The sequence below is a fragment of the Pempheris klunzingeri genome, chromosome 4 (assembly GCF_042242105.1).
Source record: "Pempheris klunzingeri isolate RE-2024b chromosome 4, fPemKlu1.hap1, whole genome shotgun sequence".
Classification (NCBI taxonomy): Eukaryota; Metazoa; Chordata; class Actinopteri; order Acropomatiformes; family Pempheridae; genus Pempheris; species Pempheris klunzingeri.
The window spans coordinates 3113568-3136889 of NC_092015.1; the positions used below are offsets into that span (position 1 = coordinate 3113568).

Sequence of the window (23322 nt, forward strand, 5' to 3'; positions counted from 1 at the left end):
AAACCACGCTCCTTGAACTAAACTGTTCGCCTCAAGGACCTGCGGCACAGCTTATCCATAGATAAATAATCCTCTTGTACATAAATAAATATCTAAATAAATCATCTGACAAGAAGAACTATACAGAAGTAACACAGACACAAACCAGTCAGCAGATAACGCATTAGATGGGCTGATGTTTGGATGTGATGCACTACACTGTTTGAGCAGTTCAAAGGGGAGCTTCCTCAGAATATATCAAAATCTAATCCACTAAATTCAAAGTCATCTACTCTACCAACTGTATGTATTGATACTACTCTAAACATCGTTTAGAAGTACAAAAAAGTCTACCTCGGCTATATTTGCAAGGAAAAGATACAAAATTGGTTTTAGAAAGTCTACAAAGTATAGTTAGTTGAGGGTAAACGAATCGAATCTTTCTGATAGTGTCATATGTACTAACAGTGATGACAGATTCCACTTATATAGCACTTATTGAAGGTGGGTGAGATGTTTGTAATGCACCTGCGGCACAGAGTCCACAGTCCTCACAGAAATATATTGAATGTGGCTGATGTCAGGCAGTGATTATTACAGTTAGAGTAACGCTGACGTGATAAATCGACCTTTCCTGGTGCAGAAAAGGACGCTGGGCTCTTCTAATCTAAGCTAATATTTAACCACCTTCTCACTGCTCGCTACATTTGCTACGACGCTTTTTCATGCACTGACTTTTCAGCTTGGTTTAACTCACAGTAATAAATCTGAAGTGTCGGTGTGTGAACGCAGCAGCAGCAGCGTTTGATACAGGCTTACACCTCTGCAGCTGCACCCTCTGGCTGATTTTTTTTAATGTGTATTTAGCAGCCGGTAGTTTCGGTAGCTTGTGAGTATTTCTTTGTATTGTCCAAATCTGCCATGCAATACTGAGCAACACATACATGCCTTGAAGGGCTGTGTTTTCTACTGAAAACAGCCTACGCTATGGTGCTAGGACTAAAGGAAGTGTTTTATTCAAACGCATAATGACACAGTTGCACATTCTCCGTGGCCCTGTGAGAGTCTGTGGAGTGAAGTGGTGTCTGCTGTCTGACCTACAGACTGTAAACAAAGCCTGGAGAACTTCAGACGATAGACCTTTGTTAGTTCTTTTAAACAATGTGCAGGCTTTCCATTAAAACAGGACGTCTTTTTTAGCATGTCTGGTACTTCTTTTGTGCTCAGGTGGAGGGGCAGAGACGGATTACAGCAATCCCTTCCCACAGGACCAGACATGTGATGTGTCTGCTGTTAGCTGTCACACCAGAACGTCAGACGGTTCATAGTTCTCTGACTAATAGTATGTAGATGTTTTAGTTACCTCAAATGAAGCGTGGCCTGGACAGTCTGTTCAGCGGAAAGATTGAATACTAGATTTTCCCTTAAGGCATTGCATGGGTGCAGACTAACGTCCTAATTAATGTTTTGATTAGGATCTTGTGTCCTCATCGATAAGCTGTGCACTGAACATCGACGACTGGGATCAGTTTTATTTGTAATTCACTGGCTCTTGAAAGGAAACTAACACTGTAACGTCTTGTTCAACCATCCACGCGTGTTTGCACGGCCGTGCTGCGGTCACTGACGGCAGCGGATTAGTCTGTCAGAAAACATGTCACAGCCGCCTGTCACTACCCACAATGACACAGTGATGACTGACTGCAGCTCAGTGTCAGCACCTCAGGTTCCTCCTGTGTATTCTCTGCTCTGTGTGAGCACATATTTGGTCCCTCTGAGGAGGAAAATGCTCCTCTCAGACGCTCCACTGCACCAAACATGTCTTCTGCCAACGCACAAAGCTTTATACAATAAGATTTAACATCAGGGACCAGCTGGGGACTAGTTTCTGTTAACTGAGCACGCACACACAGATGCAGATATGTCATTTACAGGTGGACTTCCCTTTTACATTGTATACATGTGACTTGTTATGTGAAGATGCTCCGTATCTGGTTATACATGCAAAAAGTAATCCTTCAGTTTGACGTACAACCATCGTTGTTTATCCACTCTTGTATGTTTATTTCTCCTGCTTGTTTGCCCAGCTAAGACTTTAGTCTTTCTGTAGGACCACCAGCAATCCTACACCCACTAAAACCGTCTTCACTTTTCATATTTTTGGGATCTGTGGCGCTCCAGTCTGTGCGAGGATTTTCAAAACATTTGAACTTTTCTGGCAGAAGAAGCAGAAATCTGACGGTTGTTTTTCTTTTCTGTTTGTCGTAATTTAACCGTCTATACAGGAAAGTATTTTTTTCCAGTTATTTGTTCGGTTGGTAGGCATCACCTGCCTACTGAAAACACTACACTCTATGTACACTCATTTTTACTATTTACAGCGCGCGTGGAGAACCGCCTTCATCTATACAGTGTATTAGACAAGCATCACCGCTCCTGTAGTAAACAAGCTTAATGTTATTGATATTGTAAACATTTCACTCCTTTTTTCAAACAGCGCTTCGCCTCCTCAGCGAAGACACGTGAAGCTGTACCAGTAAAGTTGGTGATACAGGAGGATGCAACTCAGATGGATTCGTTTTGTTTGTGTTAGACCCTCTCCTCTATCGGTGGTCTGACGGCTCCTCCAATCCAACCTGCCTTTATAAATAAACTGGCCATGACCCTCTTTTCAACTTCACCGTCAATCACTCTTTTTCTCTCCCCAACTTCTCTCTGCTAACGTTGCTGCAGCAACCTTTGGTATTCACACTCCTCGTCCCTCAGAAACACTTCCTCTCGCCCTTCGTCACGCCTGTATCCGTGTGTGTTTGTTATGATCTGTTTACACATGCGTACATATAGTGTGTGTGTGTGTGTGTGTGTGTGTGAACATGTATCTGAAGTATTTTAGCATCCCTGCATCAAAGACCAGGACACCTCCAGGCTGCTGTGAGCCCCTTTAAACAGATGAATCTTACACTTGTTTCATGTCGAACTGTGGACTGTGTGGACTGTTAAAGTATATGTGTGTGTTGCTGTGCAATGTTCTTCGAGAACTTCCTCCTTCTCCTTTTTAAAAGCCGTTGATGTGGCAGTAGGCCTCCAGGCTGGAGAAGAGGATGTAGAGGAACCACAGACCCAGGAACAGCAGGCTGGTCAGCAGGCGGGGCACCCTGGGGCCGCCGAGCTCTCCCCCGATGGAGGGCCGGCGTCTGAACAGGAGCACGGCCATGGAGATGAAAGCGAAGATGGTGAAGAGCGTGACGGAGAAGGCCAGCGACCCCGGCTCCACCTTGAACTCCTTCCCTTTGATCTTCCAGTAGATGGCGGCCACTGACCACGCCACACCGATCCCCAGGAACACGTTGACAGCGTTGCTGCCGGTGACGTTACCGACAGATGCATCGGCGTGCTGGTCCTGCATGGCTGCCACTTTGCTAGCAAAGGTGTCTGGGATGAGAGAAGGGAGGTGGAAGAGAGTAAAGCACAATGAGAGCACACACTAACAGAGGTAGCTGCACTACGAGGGGAGGATTCAGTCCAAAACATGGATGCGGATTCATTTTGGGCTGCGTCCCAATTGTCACAGCCAGGGATAACACCAGTGGGTGGGCCGACTGGACGCATGACGACTGTGTGACTGTTGGACCAGTCAGACCAGTTGTTCTCACCTTGCTGACGATGAGAAGCTTTGAGAAACTGGTTCAATAAGAGATACTGTGGCACACGGAGGGTGTGGTGGCACCACTGCAGCTTTATGCAGCCCTTACGCCTGTTGTTTCAACAGAGAAACGCCCCTCTAACGTTCTCTGTGGATGGTTTGTGACTTTCTTGACAAACAGGTCCTGGTCTGTCAGGGTCAACACCACAGGATGTCCCCAGGGCTTTTCCTCAGTTTTTATTAGCTCGTACATGAAACTGAATGTCATGTTTGTGCTGTGATTTATTCTTGCAAATGCTAAAATTGGATTAATTACATTAGATGAATTGGATTTATGATTACAAGGACATAAAAGCAGGCGTCTGTGTGACTGTTAAGTGAATGTTAACACTTTCTTTGGGAGAGTCGATCATAGAACTACACAGAGACACAAAACAACTCCACAGAGACACAAAACAACGACACAGAGACACAAAACAACTAAACAGAGACACAAAACAACGACACAGAGACACAAAACAACGACACAGAGACACAATATGACTACAAAGAGACAATAACTGAGTGCAAAGACACACAAAACTAACAGAAAGAGACACAAAATGAGAAAATAAACAACTACAGACACTAAACAAAGAGACAGAGAACATCTAAATTGGATTTATTGGTTTTGGATTGATTGGATTAATGATTACCAGGACATAAAAGCTGCCTCCACACAGTGACAGAGGATCCTCACTCACCTGGGATAGAGGTCCCCAGGGCCACAAACACCACAGCGGTCACCGTGTCCCGGAGCCCCACGGTGCAGCCGAAGTGCGACGCCAAGTCTCCGATGAAAGCGGTGAGGAGGCCGATGACGCTGATGGAGACGAGGAAGCACGCCCAGCCGTTCCAGTACTCTGTGGGCGGCACGCAGGCGAACAGAACCTTCCAGAAGACGGTGAGGAAGTGCATGACGTAGTCGTAGCAAGACGGGAGACGCTCCTCACGACCCTCCTCATCGTCATCACTGTCGCCTACGGAGGGGACAGACAGGAGCACACAGCACATTATAGGAACACACTGATGTGAAAACAGACAGAAAAACAAAGTAGTATATTTACTGGACTGTACTTAAGGACAGTTTCAGGTACTCTTACTTACCATTTTATAAAATTTCATACTTCTACTCCACTTGTTTTATTTAACAGATTCAGTAACTAGTTTATTTCAGATTAAAATTTTGTGCTCTTGTTAAAGATTACACTCATACACACACATACATAATAATATAAGCACATCTAGCTGATTATACTTGAGTATTTTTACTTTTTACTTGTAAAAGAGTATTTGTCCGTTGTGGTATTACTACTTCTACATGAGTAAGAGATTTGAACAGTTCTTCCTCCACTGACAAACAGCATGAATACTGATTATTACACCTGAACAGGATAACTACAGTCTGCAGTGGGCTCTTACTTCCACTAGATGGAGGCCTTAAATCATAAATCTGACTCCGTCCTCCCTCCCTGTAATGTGTCACTGTGACAGCTGCCTGCATCTGTGTGTCTGTGTGTTTAAACATTTGCAGACAAGTTCCCATTACTAGTCACAAAACAGACAGATGGGGTGGAGATCTTTGTCATCATAATAAAACAAACTGATTTAAATATTAATTAAAAGTTACTGTGATAAACTCATCAGCCACACACACACACACACACACACACACACACTCACCTGCGCTGACAGTGACCGCCTCCACAAACTGCTCCCTCCAGGAGTGTGTGCCGATCACCAGCGCCAGGTTGGTCTTCTTAATGAGCTTGTCGACGGTGCTCTGCCAATCAGAGGCACAAAACACTTCATCAGCAGCTAATTAGAGCCGAGGACAGGTGAGAGAGCCCCCCAGGTGAGAGAGCCCCCCCCAGGTGAGAGAGCCCCCCAGGTGAGAGAGCCCCCCAGGTGAGCCTGAGCCCACCATCTGTGCTGGGCGTACATATCACATCTGAAACACCACCGGCCTGTTTCTGATGACACCTTTACACTGAGCTCAAAGTTTAGAGACACTAAAATGATGGACAGATTATAATTTAAAGGGGCCTTCCACCAATTTCACACATGAAGTTCAGTTTAGTCATGAGGAGCAATATGATTTTATGACTCGGCTCTGTTTATTCCTATGAAAAGTGGTGAATGACGCAAAAAAAAAAGTTCTGCTATAGTTCAATTATATATGTGTCATATAAAATTACCAGGATCTTCTGTTCTTTGTGGGTTCTTTGTGGAGTTAGCAGGCTCCTCCACTAACTTGAATGGGGGATAAACTGATTTAATTGTGTGGCTCTTCTAGACTTTCTGAATATTATTGAACCAAACGGATCAAATTCTGTCATTTTGGAGGAAAAAGTGAATCCGCTGATTTACAGAGTTCTCTGTCACAATGGAAGTCAATAGAAATGACATGATGGGACGCTATTGTTGTAATTACACCCATGTCTGTCTTAAGAGAACTGGATGCAGCATCGGCTCCGTTCATCTCTATCAAAGTTTCTCGGTGGCACATGAAGCCAAAAAAGTTCCACTTCCTGGGAATAAAAGTACCCGAACCAATAGAGGCAGCTAACTTCAGGTTAGCTTTCCACTAACGAGAACGGGGATGAAATTATTTAATGCAATCTTTATTATTGAACCGTCATTTCATGGAGGCTGTGATGCACCAAAAAATAAATAAATTACAGATGTCAGTCTATGGAATAAAGTCTATTTGGGCCGAATGGCATCACGTGATGGGCGCCATTGTTGTAATTACACAGTTTGGTCACCATGCCAAATCACACCTGGAGTTTACAGAGTGGGAAGAGTATAATGAACGATGAAAACAAGTTGCATTGTGGGAAATGTAGCAGGAAAAGTCAGGATATCTCTGCTGCTTCAGGGAAAATATACTTATATTTATATATTTTAGCAGTGAGTAACATGAGGATTGATACCACTGTCGTATGTGCACGTTAAGTAAGCATTTAGCCAGTTAGCTTAGCTTAGCTTAGCTTAGCTTAGCATAAAGACTGGGAACAGCTAGTTAGGCTCTGCTCAAAGGTGACGAATCCACCAACAAAACCCAAATCAGTAAGTTAAACCCCAAAATAAAAATAATGAGCAACCTAAGACACACACACACACACACACACACACACACACACACACACACCATGCAGCTCCATTCCTAGAAACATCATCGCTCTCTTATCGTCTCGTTTATTGGTGCACACAACAAACTGAGTCCGCTCACATTGATCTCCTCTAAATCTAAATGTCAATCACACTGAACTCCATTATTCCAGCGTTGGTTCTCACCACAAATCATAAGAGACAGAACTAATTTTATGTCCACCAGGAGTCACTTAACTTTGTAATCAAATAGAGGATGAGAGTATTGAATTTTAGCGCTGTGTCCTGACTGATGATGGAGAGACGCTCTCTCATTTATCTGTTCTTTGTTCAGGGCTCATTTCTTTTGTTCTCTCTCCCCCTTTAGTTCTCAGACACGTGACGCAGGTTTGTTTGCTTCCTCTGTTGTACTGAACTTTTCCATTTTCACATATTTTGTGGCAAGTATTCATCGCTGTATGTTATTAAGGGAAAAGTGGAAAAACAGCACAAAAGGGGGGCTGAAAAATGCCCAAACACACTGTGTGATATTTGAATCATTTATTCTGTGAAACAATAAATTAATAATAAACAATTAACAATAAAATACTTCTGTCTGTGCTTCTGGTGAAACAGGTTATGATTTAGCTCACAGAAAGTTAAACGGCGCACATGAAGGAACTGGAACTTGATTATGAATCCATCGTTTTAATTTTCTCAAGTGCAATTAAAAAAGACGGATTAGCAGTAGAGCATCCCTCTCAGTGAAACTCGGCTAACTTTGACTGCTCGGAGGCCGTGGCTGCTTCTGTTTTACTTAAAATACACCTGAGCCCAATGCACATTTCAATTATTTGGATTGCTCGTGATCCGCTTCCTCTGGCTGAGGAAGCCTGAGAGGAGCACGGAGCAGCGCCCTGTTCGTGCCCTGAGAGTTTGAATTCTGCATGTCTTCGAGTTAGCGGCTGTATCGAGGGCATTTTTAATAATTAATACCCGTATTAGACCTGTCCACCTAGAGGGAGGGGACAGAGTGTAAAGGTGGATTATGTAACATGTCCAGTACCACAAACACCGTCTACAGTGCAGAACATTCCTGCTCTGGTTTCTGGCTTTAGAGAAGAAATATTCAAATATTATTCGACATGCTTTTAATTACAGTCTACTGTATATATTAAGTCTAACATTTTGGATGTTCAGATGTTGCCTGCAGCTTCTCTGTTATTAGACTGCTGCTTCAAAAACTTTAGTCATTTAGGCTTTAATGTGCAGCCTTCTTTGCCACTTCTTTTGTTTCTATTCATTTATTTTTTTAAAGATTACAATAAAATGATCTGGATGTGTAAGAAAGCTGCTAAAGGCTGCCATCAATAAGTCATCAACACATTTATTGGCAGCCACTGCCACCCTGCAGTCCAGCTGCAAATGTCAATCAATCAGGTCGAGCTTATCTATAAAGCACATTTTAAAACAAGCGGAGCTGCCTGGAAAATAAATAGCAGCAAAAGTGCACAATAAAAAGTAAACAAGAGTAAAACTTGTTGGATTAGATTATAAAGTGTTTAAAATCATTTGGAATGATTAATATTAAAACCATCGACATAGTTTCATCTGAAAAGTGTCACATGAGGAGAATAAATGAACGAGTGTTGCACCTTGAACTCGTACGACTCCTCGATGACCACCTCCAGACGGCTGTGCTCTCCCAGGATGGGCTTCCCCATCTCGGCTATCCTGCGGGCCTCCTCCTCCTCAGCACTCATCTGGCCCTCTGCGCCCTCTGTGGGAGGAGAGGGAGGGAGGGAGGGAGGAGAGGAGAGGAGGAGCAGGGAGAGGGGACACCGACAGTCAGTGTGGACTAAAACTAAAATGCAGGTCACAGATATTTCCAAGTTCTCCCTGCATCAATAATGGACAGTGAGAGTGTGTAAAAATCAGAGCAGTGGATCTACAGAGAGGAATGAATGGAAAATATTCTATTATAGCTTTAATATTCTGAGACATTCAAAATGAAATCTTTTACAACCAAAGTGACGTGCTGGCTGAAAGCAAACCAGAGCTGTTCCCATTCGTAGCTGATTGTACTTTCACTGTATGATGTGTGTGTTTGTTTGTGTATTTTACATGTTTATCATTGTAATTCCATATCTGTGGTGTAATGTGATTTTATGATCTGCATGTTTTAACGATTAAGAAATGAGTAAATGAGTTTAATGAGTAAATAAACTCTCGTGCAGGATTTAGTGGCATTTAGCGGTGAGATTGCAGATTTAACCGACTGAACAACCTTCGCCTCACCCCTCCCTTTCCAAGCCTACGGTGGCTGACGAGGATTCACGCTACCTTTGCTTTTTCTCGCGCTAATTAATAAGAATGCTCATTTGTCACAAGACAAAATTGTCCAACCAACAGTTCTTATTCCAAAAGACATTCAGCTTGCAATAGTTTAATGCAGAGTAAAGCAAATCCCATCATTAGGAAGCAGAGAGTGTTTGTAAGTTTTGGTTAATGAACTAAAACGATTATGATATTGTTGTGATAAATTGTCGCGTGGGGCCTCGTCTACTGTCTGAATAGAGATAAAAACAGATGTGGAGAAGCGAGTGTCACTTCTCACAAAGCTTAACCTTGTGCCTGTTCATGAAAATGCTCCACACACACACACACACAGAGTATCTGAGGGACGGAGAGAAGCACCAGTGACTTAAAAGAAGAGGGTGATTAATACTGACTCACTGCCAACCAAGCAGCAACAGCAGCTACACCGACGTGCAGAACATAACTGAGAAACGGAGCCGATCCGGGACTCTATTACTCTTGGTAACAAAGAGAGGCTGCAACAGTCTGGTGGTCCACAGAGAGCTTCAGAGACACTTCCATCCCTCCCCTCTCCTCCCCTCTCCTCTCCTCAAAGCCGGCTAATTACAACAAGGCTGTAAGAGTAAAGCAGCATATGGCGACCGTCCCTGCAGAGTTCACGAACACTGTTTCACACTCTCAGAAACACACTCACACACACAAATATGGCTTCGTCTTTAAGCTCTCACCAGATAACAGGCGTCAGTGAGGCAACAGTGGGATGAGGTGAAGACTATGAGGTGTCAATATCACGTCTGCAGGACTTCCCATCTGATCTTTTAGCCTCTGAATCCTGCTCTAGTCATTTGAGGTTAAAGCTGGAGCTATCTCTGTTTTCACATTCCTTGTAATGAGCAACAAGAAGTATTTTGAAATCCTTCATCAGACAAAAACCACAAGTCAGTGACCTGTAAACACTGCGGGAATAAATTAACACACAGTAAATCCTCTTTATTGGATACTAACCGCTCCGGATGCACGCTCAGTTTACTTTTCTTTGGATACACTCAGCTGCTGCTGTTTGGTTTTCGTTTGTTTATTCTGATTTGTCACAAACTCAGAGGACTTCCTGCTCCAAACTAATTTCAAGTTGATGTTTGGGAGCTTGATTTAGCTGCACTATTTCAAAACTCTCTTTGTTTCAATTTCCATTTAATGTAAACAAATCCACTGCTTCCCTGCAAACCTCTGAGGATACAGTTCTTTTTTGTCCACCTCAATATTTAAGTATAGTATGATATATACCACAAAGCACAGCCGTGGCACGGGTGATTTATCTGCATCAGTACACAGAGTGCGGAGCGCCGACTCACTTGTAAGCATTCGTGTCCAAACTGTATTATGTTGAGTTCAGGCTCACACAGGCAGTTCTGCAGTGATCCAAATGTAAACAGACAAATACCCACACAAAGCTGTGAGAGGGAGGGTATTTCATACACTGTGTGACGGAGTAAACAATGTTTTGGTGAGCGGCTGCAGGGAAAACAAGTGCTCGAACCTTGTTCCATCTGAAATATAAGAAGTTAAACTAGTGTTTGACAACAATCAGCGTCTTCATGGACTTCCTGATTTCAAATGAATTCAGCTTTTTAGCATTTATCTATCTGGGTGCATTGTTATGTTCGTAATAGGATTAATTAGGTTAAAACAAATGGGATTCTGAATGTTGGACAAAGTAAATAAACACGGTGAGACTTCTCTGGATAATTACAGGCTAGAAACTGGCAAAAACTGCATGACATCCAACTGTACGCCTGCAAAAACATGTTTTTTTCCAATACGTTGTCTAAGTTAAGGGACTAAACTGCTGTGCGGAGGTGCAGTTCAGGGCATTTAATGTTTCTTTTTTTGGTAAGAAGGCAAAATAAAGAGGAAAGCAGCAGAGTGAACAGGACGACTGAGCACTAGTGAGGCTGAATTTATTCTCTTTTTAAATTCATTCATACTCAGATGTGGGTTGAACTACTGCTTTTAAATATTTATGATAACATTTCATCAGAAATGGGCTTCATGGCCGTGTTGGTCAGTTTGAACAGTTGGATTCCTCATCAACAGATCAGATCAGCCTCCTGTTTAGAGCTGAAACTATTAGTTGATTAATAGGCAACTATTTTGATAGTCAATTAGTTGTTTATGTCATTTTTTATCAAAAGACATTTCTATGTTTCTGCTTCTAAACTGTGAGGATTTGCTTCTTTTCTCTGTTTTATATCATTATAAACTAAATATCTTTGGGATTTGGATTGTTGGTCGGACAAAATAAGGCATCTGAGGAAATCCTCTTTGGCTTTTTCAGTGTTTTCTAACACTCAGAACAAACAATACTAAATCCTGAAAATGATAATGAATCAGTAATGAAAATGAAACGGTTTGCTGCAGCTCTACTTAGATTTCCTGACAAACCAAACCAAGCTTGGATCCTCAGTTTGAAGTGAAGGGAACAATCAGACGCTCTTACCTTGGTTGAGCAGCAGAGCTGTAAGAGAAGAGAAGAAGAAAGCAGCCGTGAGTAGTGACACATCTAATAATACAACCAACTCCACCCGTCACTGTCGTAGAACTTTATTTTATCTTAATTTCATCCTGTCACTCTCTTCTCAAACAAACATACCAATTTATGTATCATCAAGAAAAAGCCCTTGTCTCATCCTCACGTCTGACTTCTAAAAGAAATCCTCCGACGCTCTAATAAATGCCCCCCCCCCGTTTCTCTGCATCTACAGAAACAAGGAGGCGACTTGGCCCTTCTGTCGCTGTCGTGGCAGGAAATGGATGAGTCGATGTGTGTGTGTGTGTGTGTGTGTGTGGTTGTGTGTGTTTGTGTCGAGGATGAGAGCGAACTTTATTGATTCCTGTGGGTGAAGTAGGTCAGTGAAGAGGCTTAAAAAACAAAACCAACACAACAAGAGACAGAAGCAGAAGAAGAGAAGAAGAAAACCCAAACCAAAGCTGCACAAAACACTTGGATGTGCTCACTTAGCAGAGCTTATTTAAATATGAGCTACAGATTACAAAGCCAGAGACGTAACATGTAAAACAGCATCACTCTTATTGCTTGTATTTTAAATTACATGTGCAGCAGTGATGAACCTGAAAAAATCTGCCATGAGATGAAAAATAAAACAGAGTTTCATATTTAGGGCTGAAACTGGTGCACTGGTGTTTCAATGAGGCACTAAGAGTTTGAAAGTCCCTTAAAGGCAGGGTATGCATCTTATTTTAGAGGCATTTCTTTGTTAGATTTGTTGAAAATCTCATCGTCTGATTAAAAAAAAAAGAAAATAATCTGGTGTCTGGAGGCTTCCACAAGGCTAAAGCTAGCTAGCTAGCTGCATAAGAGAGCCAGAGACTGCTCTGTGCTGCTCGACGTCAAAAATAGACCTGGCGGGTATCTTTAGCGGAGCGGAGCGCCGCTTCGGACATGCTTCTGAAATGCGGCACAGCGCTTCTGGTAGGATTTAAAGCATTAACTAAAATGGTTGTGATCGGCTCAGGCAGTCATTCCACAGCTGGAGAGTGACGAAGACGCCCCTGGTGGGTTTTAACCATTAGTCAGCGTGAAGAAGAGAGCGAGAGAGAGAGACGCCTGTCGTTTAGTGAGCGAACCCGTTAGCACCATGTATGAGCTAAAGTCAACATTACATTTGTTGTGGCTGTTTTTCTTGTGTTTATATGATTGTGGCATTGAACAGAGTTGTTTATTCGTGGACTCTAACGTTAATTAGAAAGCACGTCCATGTTGTTGTGTGGCTTTGAAGCGAGGGGGTGGGATCATTTTACTGCTGCTAGATCCTCCAGGGTTACAGACCCTGACTTTAGTTGCAGCCTCTCCTGCGGCTCCAGCTGCCGACCGTGTTGATTAATGGGAGAAAATCTGCAGCCAAACTACAGTAACTAACTACAAACACCAGCATGCACCTGTCATTCAATGTCACCTCGTGCAGCATCTGTCTAAAATGTCTCCCTCTTCTGCCTCACAGTTTGAAAAGCTGTGGTCCAGGTGACTTTAGTATTCGTTCCTCCTGGTTTGTTTGTAATATATCAGTGTGAACAAACTACCAAAGCAGATGTGGGAACTAAAACTGTTAACATTTTGAAGGACATCTGTATTTTCTGATTCAGTTTGATTGGTGCGAAACGTTGTAATTATGGCTGATCAACAGCGCAGGGAGGCCATAACGAGGTAAAATAAAATCTCATCTCATCTCATTTTCTATACCGCTTGTCCGTGAGGGTCGTGGGGGAGCTGGAGCCTATCCCAGCTGACTTTGGGCGAGAGGCAGGGTACACTCTGGACTGGTCGCCAGCCAATCGCAGGGCGTAAAATAAAATAATCACATCAAATCAAATCAATAGTTACATACCTGAGATTCCTCTCTTCAGCCAGCGTGGCTCCTCCAACACAATGAAGAAATTCTCGTGTTTTTCGTATTCTTCATCATCAATTATCCTCACCTGGAATGTCTGACTGCACACACACACACACACACACACACACACACACACACACACACACACACACACACACACACACACACACACACACACACACACACAAAACACACACACACACACACACACACAAAACACAGAGAGAAAGAGACAGAAACAAGAATTTTTAACAAACTTAAAAACATTTCGTTTTTCTGAAAAGAAACATTCAAGGGATACATGTACACACACACACACATACACACACACACACACACACACACACACACACACACACACACACACACACACACACTCAGTGACAGACACACAAATCAAGAGCAGCATTTCATCAATACGTAATGCAACGCCTGCAGAGCCTTCACTGCAGGTCGTCTTTGCTATCGACATGCTGGTCTCGCAGACCTCACGGCTCATGAATGTATATGTTACACACACACACACACACACACACACACACACACGGTGGTCTCCCTCCTGTTGTCTCTCATCAGGACCAGCTGCTGTGTAAATCAGAGCAGAAGGAAACGGGACGCAGAGAGAAGACATGGGATCAATACGTCCGTCAGGGGTGGGAGCATTGGAAGTAAAACGAAGAGGCAGAAACAGATTAAGAATAAAAAAATAAATTACACATTTCAAAAGAGATTGAGACGGATAAAAGAATCAAAAGTGAGGGAGAGGTTCAGAGGAAAGACTCTGTGATGGATGATTAAATGGTTTTGTTGGTGTCAGGAGATCACAGAGCACAGAGGGAAGTTAAACATGGTTCATTTGCATACACTACCCACACTATAATGACAGAAAGCCAAGTGAAAGGAAAGTTTGTTTCATTTAAACCTGCAAAAACTGATCTTTCAGCCACCTGGGAGCCGCAGAAACAAGCTGCGAACACACCAGTGACGTGTCTTCACCTCTCACGTTGATATAAAGAACAAAAGATGCTTATTTACTACATGAAACAGTTACAGAGCAAACTTATCATTTCATTTGGAGTCGTGTTTGTGTCCACCGCTTTCTCTCTTTTACCTCTGTTTAGCGGTGATACATTTCTAGAGGTGTCAGGTAGTTTGCACTTTGTAATCTGACACATTTAAACTATAACAACTTAAAATACAAGGAAGTCAGACAGAGACTTTAAGTGTGTTTGTAGGATCTTCAGACACAGAAACTTTCCAGTGGAGACATTAAAGTTTGGGAGGTCGACGGCACGAACACGGAGGAGAAAGGGAGCTTTTATGCCATCATGACGTCGGCCATTTGTGAGGAACAAGGAATGATGGGTCGGTATTAGAGGAGAGGAAGCGATGATGACAAGGCCTGTTAGTGTTTCTGAGGACCGGCAGACTGAAATGTCACTATGGAAACCGGCTCAGCGAGAGCAGAAGAAAATGTGCACTGACAAGATGCAGAGACGGGGAGAGAGAATAAAAGATAGAGGTAAAGGTATGGAGGGGTGGACAGGAGAGAGGGAGGAGGAAGAGGAAGTGAAGGAAGGGCAGAAGGGAGGAAGAAAATAGAGCATGCAGGGAAGGAGTGAAGTGGAGAGAGCACAAGGAGAACAAAAAAGAGACATGAGGAAGGTCTAGAAGAAAAGGGTGCATACAGAAAAAGAAACGGCAAAGAGGAGGGAGAGAAATAAAAGTAAAAAAGGTTGTGAAACAAAGAGAGAGAGGAGACCTGCGGTGAGGGAAGACTGAAAAGCAGTGAAGTGAAGGATAGACAGAGAGCGAAACAATGAGATAAGATGGAGGAGAGAGAGATGGAGAGATGCAATCAGTGGGCGGTCACCCTGACTGGAGACCAATGTGGCGTGAAAATGACAGAAATGAAGGATGGAGACGATTAGATGAGGTGAAGTTTAGCAGACAGAATGAGAATAAAACAGCAAGGCGGGAGAGATACGGCGACGAGGACACTGCTGAAAGCTAGAAGCGGTTTTTCCATTAAAATTAATGTACAAACTCCTAAAAAGTGATAATTTCATGTTTCACAGCCCATGTCAATTAGTGGTTTTACTCACTAATCATTTACTTCGATCTAATAACCGTTAATTATCTATCACCTATTCACCGTGAGGGTCTTTGTAAAACCTCTAATGCTCCCACACGCTGAAAAGAACGACTATAAAAACAATAAAACAACAATAAAAGCTGCCGGCAGCATTGATTCAAACACAAGCGTGACGGGGCAGAAAGATACGCTTCACCAACAACTGAAATCATTTATTGGTAGAAGAAATAACAGATGGATCAGATGGAAATAACAGGCATGGTTTTTACATTGTTTTGTGATTGTCCACAGTACTTGATACCTAAATGAAAGTATGGAGTTTATTCTGAGCAGTGCACCAAGAGAGTCCTTTTCGAAGTCTGAAAGTCTCAATATTCTACAAAACCTCTAACAACCTTTTATCATTAACGTCTTTTCTACACGGTGACCAAATTTGAGGTGGATGTAGTAAACTGTTTTGGACTAGTTCATCAATTTACAACCCCTCCAAATGGCCAAAGACACAGCAAAAATCCAAAATGGCCGACTTCCCTTTGGGTCTAATTATGGCACCAGGAAACTTTTATGTAGGTCTTGAGGAAATACACGTGTCTACCAAGTTTGGTGCATGTCCGTATCTCCGGGGATTGAATTTTGAAGTCTGGGACCCATAAAATCTAAAATATAAACATACCTCAAAAGTATTATCTCAGCCCAACCCTGCAGAGATATAAAAGTACTGCAGAACTGCAGCCACCATGATTTTCACAGCCAAAGTTGGATCAGGAGATTTGTCACTGCATCATCAGCAATTAATCCACTGAATGTAGTCGGACAGAAGCTAAAGACGACCGCAACGGGCAGACAGAGGACGCTTGTGGCTGCAAATGAGGTGAAGAGGATGAAGACATTGTCAATTCAGCTGCAGAAATGTTCCAGGTATTTGATCTGAAGCTTTGGGCGAAGGTGACACATACTCAGACACCACTGGAGGGTAAAATTGGAATAAATTCCGCCTTAAAAGCGGAGCTACGGTGGTGCTGACACTGTGAAGTTTGAGATCCACCCACTCACACATCACCAGCCCTGTCTCTCCTAATGCGGGTTTCTGTCAGTCAATGAACCTGCCAGTTCACATCAGTTTAAGGCCGCTGGGATCAATATCACTCAAGAAACGGTCCATTTGAGTTTGTCACATGTGCAGCACAAACATGAAACCAGTCCTGTGCAGCAACATGTCAAAGCTATTAAAAGATGGCAGCACCAATTTATTTGGCAACTAATCATCTGGTTATTCTTGAACGCTGTGGAAGAAAATTAGAAAACTTGGGCGACTCAAGCTGCAGCCGAGGTGAAGAGAGCGTCCGGTTTGGGAACCTCAGAATTACATCTTGGTCCGTTTGGGTTGGCAGCGAGTTGCTTCTCTAAGAGCGGGAGTTCGAGTATCTCAGGGTAAAATTGAGCGTGAGATGGACAGACGGATTGTTTGAGCTCTGGGTAATAACCAAAAGAACGAGATTGCGGATACAAGCAGTCGAAATGAGTTTCAGATCACAGACAGGTGGAGGAGCTGAGACATCTGGATGGAGCTCGGAGTAGAGCTGCTGCTCCTTCGCACTGAAAAGAGCCAGTTGAGCTCAAGAAACCTCCTGCACCTCCCCTTGGAGGTCTTCCAGGCAGATCCCACTGGGAGAAGACTCTGAGGGAGACCCAGAGCCCGCTGGAGGCGTCATATTTCCCATCTGGCTTGGGAAGGCCTCGGGATCTCCCAGGAGGAGCAGGAAAGCTTTGCCACGACGAGCCGACCCCGAATATAAGGAAGAAAACGGATGGACGGATTCAATAACTGAGAAATGTATGCTGTGCAGCCAAAAACCACATGAATGTGCATCTCATTGACACGTCGTGCTGCTCCGTGTATGAACACCGGATTCGGTGTTTCAGAATAAAAAGTGTCTATGAGATGGGAGGCAGCATCTCAACAATATGGAAGTCCTGCTTGTGTCAGCCCACTCAGACTAAGTCCAGTGACAATCCCTCCAACATTTCACTTCAAACCACACGTGGGAACTCCTCTTGATGGTAGAGGAAACATCAGGAGATCAATAAAGTCATTGGAGATACTACGATTTCATAGTAGAAATACTTCAGTGATCCACAGTGAGACATTGCCATCCTAGGAGCGGCTACAGAAGCTTTCATGTCAAATATATTTTATCTATAATTTCACAAATACAATGAATATTCAGCCCGTGCTCCACATTTGGAGCAGCTCCATGTTTCATAGAAGACTCCAGAGGCTGATTAAGAAAAGGAGATTTCAGCCCAAGCGTCAGTGCTTTCTGCAGCTAAATAATCACATTACATTCACACAGCAACGAAGAACCTGAAACACGCTGCGAACTCTCACTCCTCTCTCAAACAACAACATAAGCGACCCCTCGGCTCTGCCCTGATGAATAATGGATGGGAAAGTCGTCTGGCAGGCACAAGACTGAGGAGTGGAGCTGAAGGAGGTGAGGAGGAGAGAAAAGGTGAGAGAAAAGGTGAGATTAAATGAGTGGAAAGGTGAGGAGGGGGCGACAAGATGATGATGAGGGTGGGAGAGGAGTAAAAGGGTGATGAGAGGAAAGTGAATATTCACAGATAAATTCCCTAAAATGCAGCCCGAGCTTTGCAGGAATAAAGAGGTGAAAGCTTATTTTCCAAAAAATGCAAATGTGTTTTTGAAATCAACCAACGATGAGGTTTTTAGACACATTGTGCACTCATGAGGGATTATTCAACATATGAATCAGAAGCTCTTAGATAGTGTAATCCCCTTGTGCAGGTGTAAACATGCAGGCAGATTAGCTGAGCGAGTGCTGCAGGGCTGAGAAATATTCCTCAATTTAAAGGACACAAGACCTTTATCGTGAACAAGCAGGATGGAAATCTATTTTTTATTTCCTCTCCCAGTCTGAGAATCATTGGCGTAAACAACCAGAACATTTTCATTCAAGAGAGAAGAATAATAAAATAAAAGCTGTAAGTTGGACGGACTCCTACAGGCCAGAGAAGCAGGTCTGTGGCCTCAACGTTGCCGGTTTGAAAAGCAGGATGTCAGAAACCATCAGCAGAAGAGCCCTGAGGCAGCAGTGATAAGAAGCACCGCCCACAGAGGGAGGGAGACTCCAACGCTCTTCTTTAGAAATAAAACTCAACATCAGCTGTTCTCGATCTGATCTGACGTCCTGATCGACGGCCGGTCGTCACCCAAAGGCCTCAGTGAGAAAGAGGATCAGTTACCGGTTAAATCCTCAGTGTATCACACCTTCTTTCTCTGAGTGTATTCATATTGAGTATATTTATTCCACGTCTGTATCCTGTGCCAGTGTTGCTTGTGATTGTTTATTCCTTTGTGCTTTGCATTTTTTTTTGATTGATTCTTGTGTTTCAGTTGTACTTTTCCTCTTCAGGAGGGATTTTTTCGCTGTTTAAAATTAATTATCCTTTTTCCCTTAAGAGTGGTTTTCTGTTTATGCATGTTGTTTCTTCGCAAGCACGATTTTCTGTTGTCTAACAGAATGTTTCATTAAATACTCAAGTTGTGCATTTGGATTCATGCCTCAGAGTCCCGTCGTGACACAAATTTGATGTTTAGATGAAGACAAACAGTGAAAACTGTCATCGAGGACGCTGTTTGGATCTCTGTTAGAGGTCAGAGGCTGCAAAACATACCTGTAATTACTGCTTATGACCAAAGGTGCGGCCAGAGAGAATGAAACAGTGTAAACACACTATTGTGCAAAGAACTAAACCTCCATCAAAGATGCTTTTTGACCAGCAGATGGAATTTGTACAGAGAATGCAATGAAAAGCAATAAGGTTTAGTCTGACTCACGTGGTCTGGTCGTTGGTGAACTCCAGCTCTCCCCGGGCGTCCTCGTAGTCGTCTCCAGCCTTGGCGGAGCCGGACTCGGTGTGGTACGGCAGGATCACGGTGCCGCGAGCACCTGAGTTGCGCACCACCGTCACCTCCATGGTGCCCACGCTCTCACTCACCCGCACCATGCGCTCGCTGAACGTGAAGATGCCGGCGTGGTCGTCGTCCAGGATGGTCACCGTGGCGACCAGGGGCTCGACCAAGCGACCTTTGGGGATGGCGCCCACTTCGTCGCTCTCGAACATCCCTTCAGCATCACCAACACGCAGGTTCAGCAGGCGCACAAAGAAGTGCTCGTCCTCTTCGAATATGTCGTCGTCGATTATACCGACCTGGAGACGCACAAAGAGACAGAAGGTCGTTATCTTTAGGACACGTGACCGACTGCAGCAAGACTCCAGGTGTCAAACTGTGATGTTCAGGTGTAAAACTGTGATGTTCAGGTGTAAAACTGATGTTCGGGTGTAAAACTGTGATGTTCAGGCGTAAAACTGTGATGTTCAGATGTAAAACTGTGATGTTCAGGTGTAAAACTGTGATGTTCAGGTGTCAAACTGTGATGTTCAGGTGTAAAACTGTGATGTTCAGGTGTCAAACTGTGATGTTCAGGTGTAAAACTGTGATGTTCAGATGTAAAACTGAGATGTTCAGATGTAAAACTGTGATGTTCAGATGTAAAACTGATGTTCATGTGTAAAACTGTGATGTTTGGGTGTAAAACTGAGATGTTCGGGTGTAAAACTGTGATGTTCGGGTGTAAAACTGAGATGTTCAGGTGTAAAACTATGATGTTCAGGTGTAAAACTGTGATGTTCAGGTGTAAAACTGTGATGTTCAGGTGTAAAACTGTGATGTTCAGGTGTAAAACTATGATGTTCAGATGTAAAACTGTGACGTTCAGGTGTAAAACTGTGATGTTCAGATGTAAAACTGTGATGTTCAGGTGTAAAACTGTGATGTTCAGATGTAAAACTGTGACGTTCAGGTGTAAAACTGATGTTCAGGTGTAAAACTGTGATGTTCAGGTGTAAAACTGATGTTCAGGCGTAAAACTGAGATGTTCGGGTGTAAAACTGATGTTCAGGTGTAAAACTGAGATGTTCAGGCGTAAAACTGAGATGTTCAGGTGTAAAACTGTGATGTTCAGGTGTAAAACTGATGTTCAGGCGTAAAACTGAGATGTTCGGGTGTAAAACTGATGTTCAGGTGTAAAACTGAGATGTTCAGGCGTAAAACTGAGATGTTCAGGTGTAAAACTGTGATGTTCAGGTGTAAAACTGATGTTCAGGTGTAAAACTGAGATGTTCAGGTGTAAAACTGTGATGTTCAGATGTAAAACTGTGATGTTCAGGTGTAAAACTGTGATGTTCAGATGTAAAACTGTGACGTTCAGGTGTAAAACTGTGATGTTCAGATGTAAAACTGTGACGTTCAGGCGTAAAACTGTGACGTTCAGGTGTAAAACTGTGATGTTCAGATGTAAAACTGTGATGTTCAGGTGTAAAACTGTGATGTTCAGATGTAAAACTGTGATGTTCAGATGTAAAACTGTGATGTTCAGGTGTAAAACTGTGATGTTCAGATGTAAAACTGTGATGTTCAGATGTAAAACTGTGACGTTCAGGTGTAAAACTGATGTTCAGGTGTAAAACTGTGATGTTCAGGTGTAAAACTGATGTTCAGGCGTAAAACTGAGATGTTCGGGTGTAAAACTGATGTTCAGGTGTAAAACTGAGATGTTCAGATGTAAAACTGTGATGTTCAGGTGTAAAACTGTGATGTTCAGGTGTAAAACTGTGATGTTCAGGTGTAAAACTGATGTTCAGGTGTAAAACTGTGATGTTCAGGTGTAAAACTGTGATGTTCAGGTGTAAAACTGATGTTCAGGTGTAAAACTGTGATGTTCAGGTGTAAAACTGATGTTCAGGTGTAAAACTGTGATGTTCAGGTGTAAAACTGATGTTGAGACGTAAAACTGAGATGTTCGGGTGTAAAACTGAGATGTTCAGGTGTAAAACTGATGTTGAGGCGTAAAACTGTGATGTTCAGGTATAAAACTCAGTGTAAAACTCCTGCAGTGTGTTTGAAATATAAAATAATATAAGACAGTCGTTACAGTTCCTGCACAGGCATGATGTTCATTCCTGATATTTTGGTGTGTAAACTGCACAAATCTTCTTCTAGTCTTCATCTCTGTTAAATATTAAAGCAAATGTTTGATGTGGAAATGAGGGTCAGTTGGATTCAGTGTCAGTTCTTTGTGGTTATTAATTATTCAAATCTGAGTGTGTCTGCATGATGCACATATGATTTATTATGCAGAATCCTGTTAGTAAAGTAATGGAGATCTGAATTCGCTTTCTTTGTCCCAAGAACCCACCAGAAAAAAAAGACCTCATGATGAGAGCTGCAGCGTCATTTTATGAATTTAAAGCTAATCGATTGGCCTGGATGCTTCAGCGTTGTGTCGTGCTGAATATTGAGAGCGAGCAGGGCAGAGAGCCAGACTTCTCCCTCAGCAGACACATAAACAGAGGCTCCGGTTACAATAGTCATCTATATGAGACTGTTATCGTCCAATCGAGTCACCACGCATTAAGTGACAGGTGGGAGCTCCAAAATCAGATTAGGGTTGGTGCAGTAATCCAATGAGTCGTTGAATCCACGTCCTGCCGTGCTGCATATTCTGGATGGAGACCAGCGACAATGCAACATGGAGAATGTGATTCCTTTTTGCAATAGGATATACATTTTCTGGTGAATGTTTCAACAATCAAATCATTAAAGTGAGGATAAAAGTTGTTTTTGTCCCCTTTGTGGCAGCGGAAACAAGTTGTGAAAGATTACATTGATATGTCATCACCTTTTGAAGGATACCTTTGTTATTTTATAGCACTCTCTGCAAACACACCAGATTCCATTGAGAAAAACAGTAATTTTAACTCTAAGGTTGCTGCTCTACTGCTGTCTTAACATGTGGGTTTATTTGTGTAACTCTGAGACTTTGGTGTTTCAAAGGGTTAGTTCGGATCCAACATAATATTTGTGTAACACAATAACTCAAATAAATTAACTGATTGAGGCAGCGGTAGACCAGCAAGTCCTGGTATTCTGTGAGGTAAAATTACTGTTTTTGTCAATGGAGACTGGTGGCTTTAAAGAGAGAGCTCTTACTCTTTATAAAAAGGTAGGGATCCTTGTTTGACTCTTTGAATAACAAACTGAGCCTGCCAGTGGCAAAAACAAGCGCTTAGAGGACTGGATTTGATTGCAGCCATTGATCTGCTGAACCAGTTATAAAACTTTTCATACCAACTTGTCATGTCAAAACCAAAACATGTAAAAATAATCCCCAGGTTTGAAATTACCAAAGTGATCTTTTAAGCTGATTTGGTAAAATTGACGGCAAACAGTTGCTTATTTTGTATCCAACAGATACGGATCACCATTAGCTTTGTTGTTTGTTTCCCCCTGATGAATGTAAATCCAATATTTACTCTCCTTAAACTCTGCTTTTGTTCTCTTACAACTCCTGAGGGAAATATGTGGCTCCTCAGCCGCTAAATGCTTCACTATGCTCACCAATTAGTTTCTAACTGTGTCTGTCTGCTGTTCAGTGCTGAGAAGTGGCTTTTTAGAGCCTTTTCTCTAAAAACTGCTGCCTGCTGTGGCTGAAAATGAATCTATGACCTGAAGTTGTGGGCTGGACAGCTAAACAATGAGCTGAGAACAACTATAAAGCTCCATGAAGCCGCTGGAGCTGCAGATTCAGCTCACGATTCTCTGCATTGTCATTTCATACATTGTTGTTGTGAAGATATTGACTATAGCTGCTTTAACT

The 23322-nt window shown here is 42.8% G+C and overlaps 1 protein-coding gene across 1 annotated transcript in view; it reads right to left on the bottom strand.

Moving 5' to 3' along the window:
- Positions 1 to 3034: 3034 nt before the first annotated feature.
- slc8a2b (solute carrier family 8 member 2b) overlaps positions 3035 to 23322 on the bottom strand; it is a 35901-nt gene continuing 15613 nt past the window's right edge. Inside the window, exons 8-14 of the mRNA XM_070828785.1 lie at positions 19440 to 19813; positions 13477 to 13580; positions 11571 to 11588; positions 8410 to 8534; positions 5345 to 5444; positions 4366 to 4641; positions 3035 to 3411 (exon numbers count right to left, since the gene is read on the bottom strand). Of these exons, the coding sequence (XP_070684886.1) occupies positions 3035 to 3411; positions 4366 to 4641; positions 5345 to 5444; positions 8410 to 8534; positions 11571 to 11588; positions 13477 to 13580; positions 19440 to 19813 (1374 nt within the window). The remainder of the gene's footprint in view (positions 3412 to 4365; positions 4642 to 5344; positions 5445 to 8409; positions 8535 to 11570; positions 11589 to 13476; positions 13581 to 19439; positions 19814 to 23322) is intronic.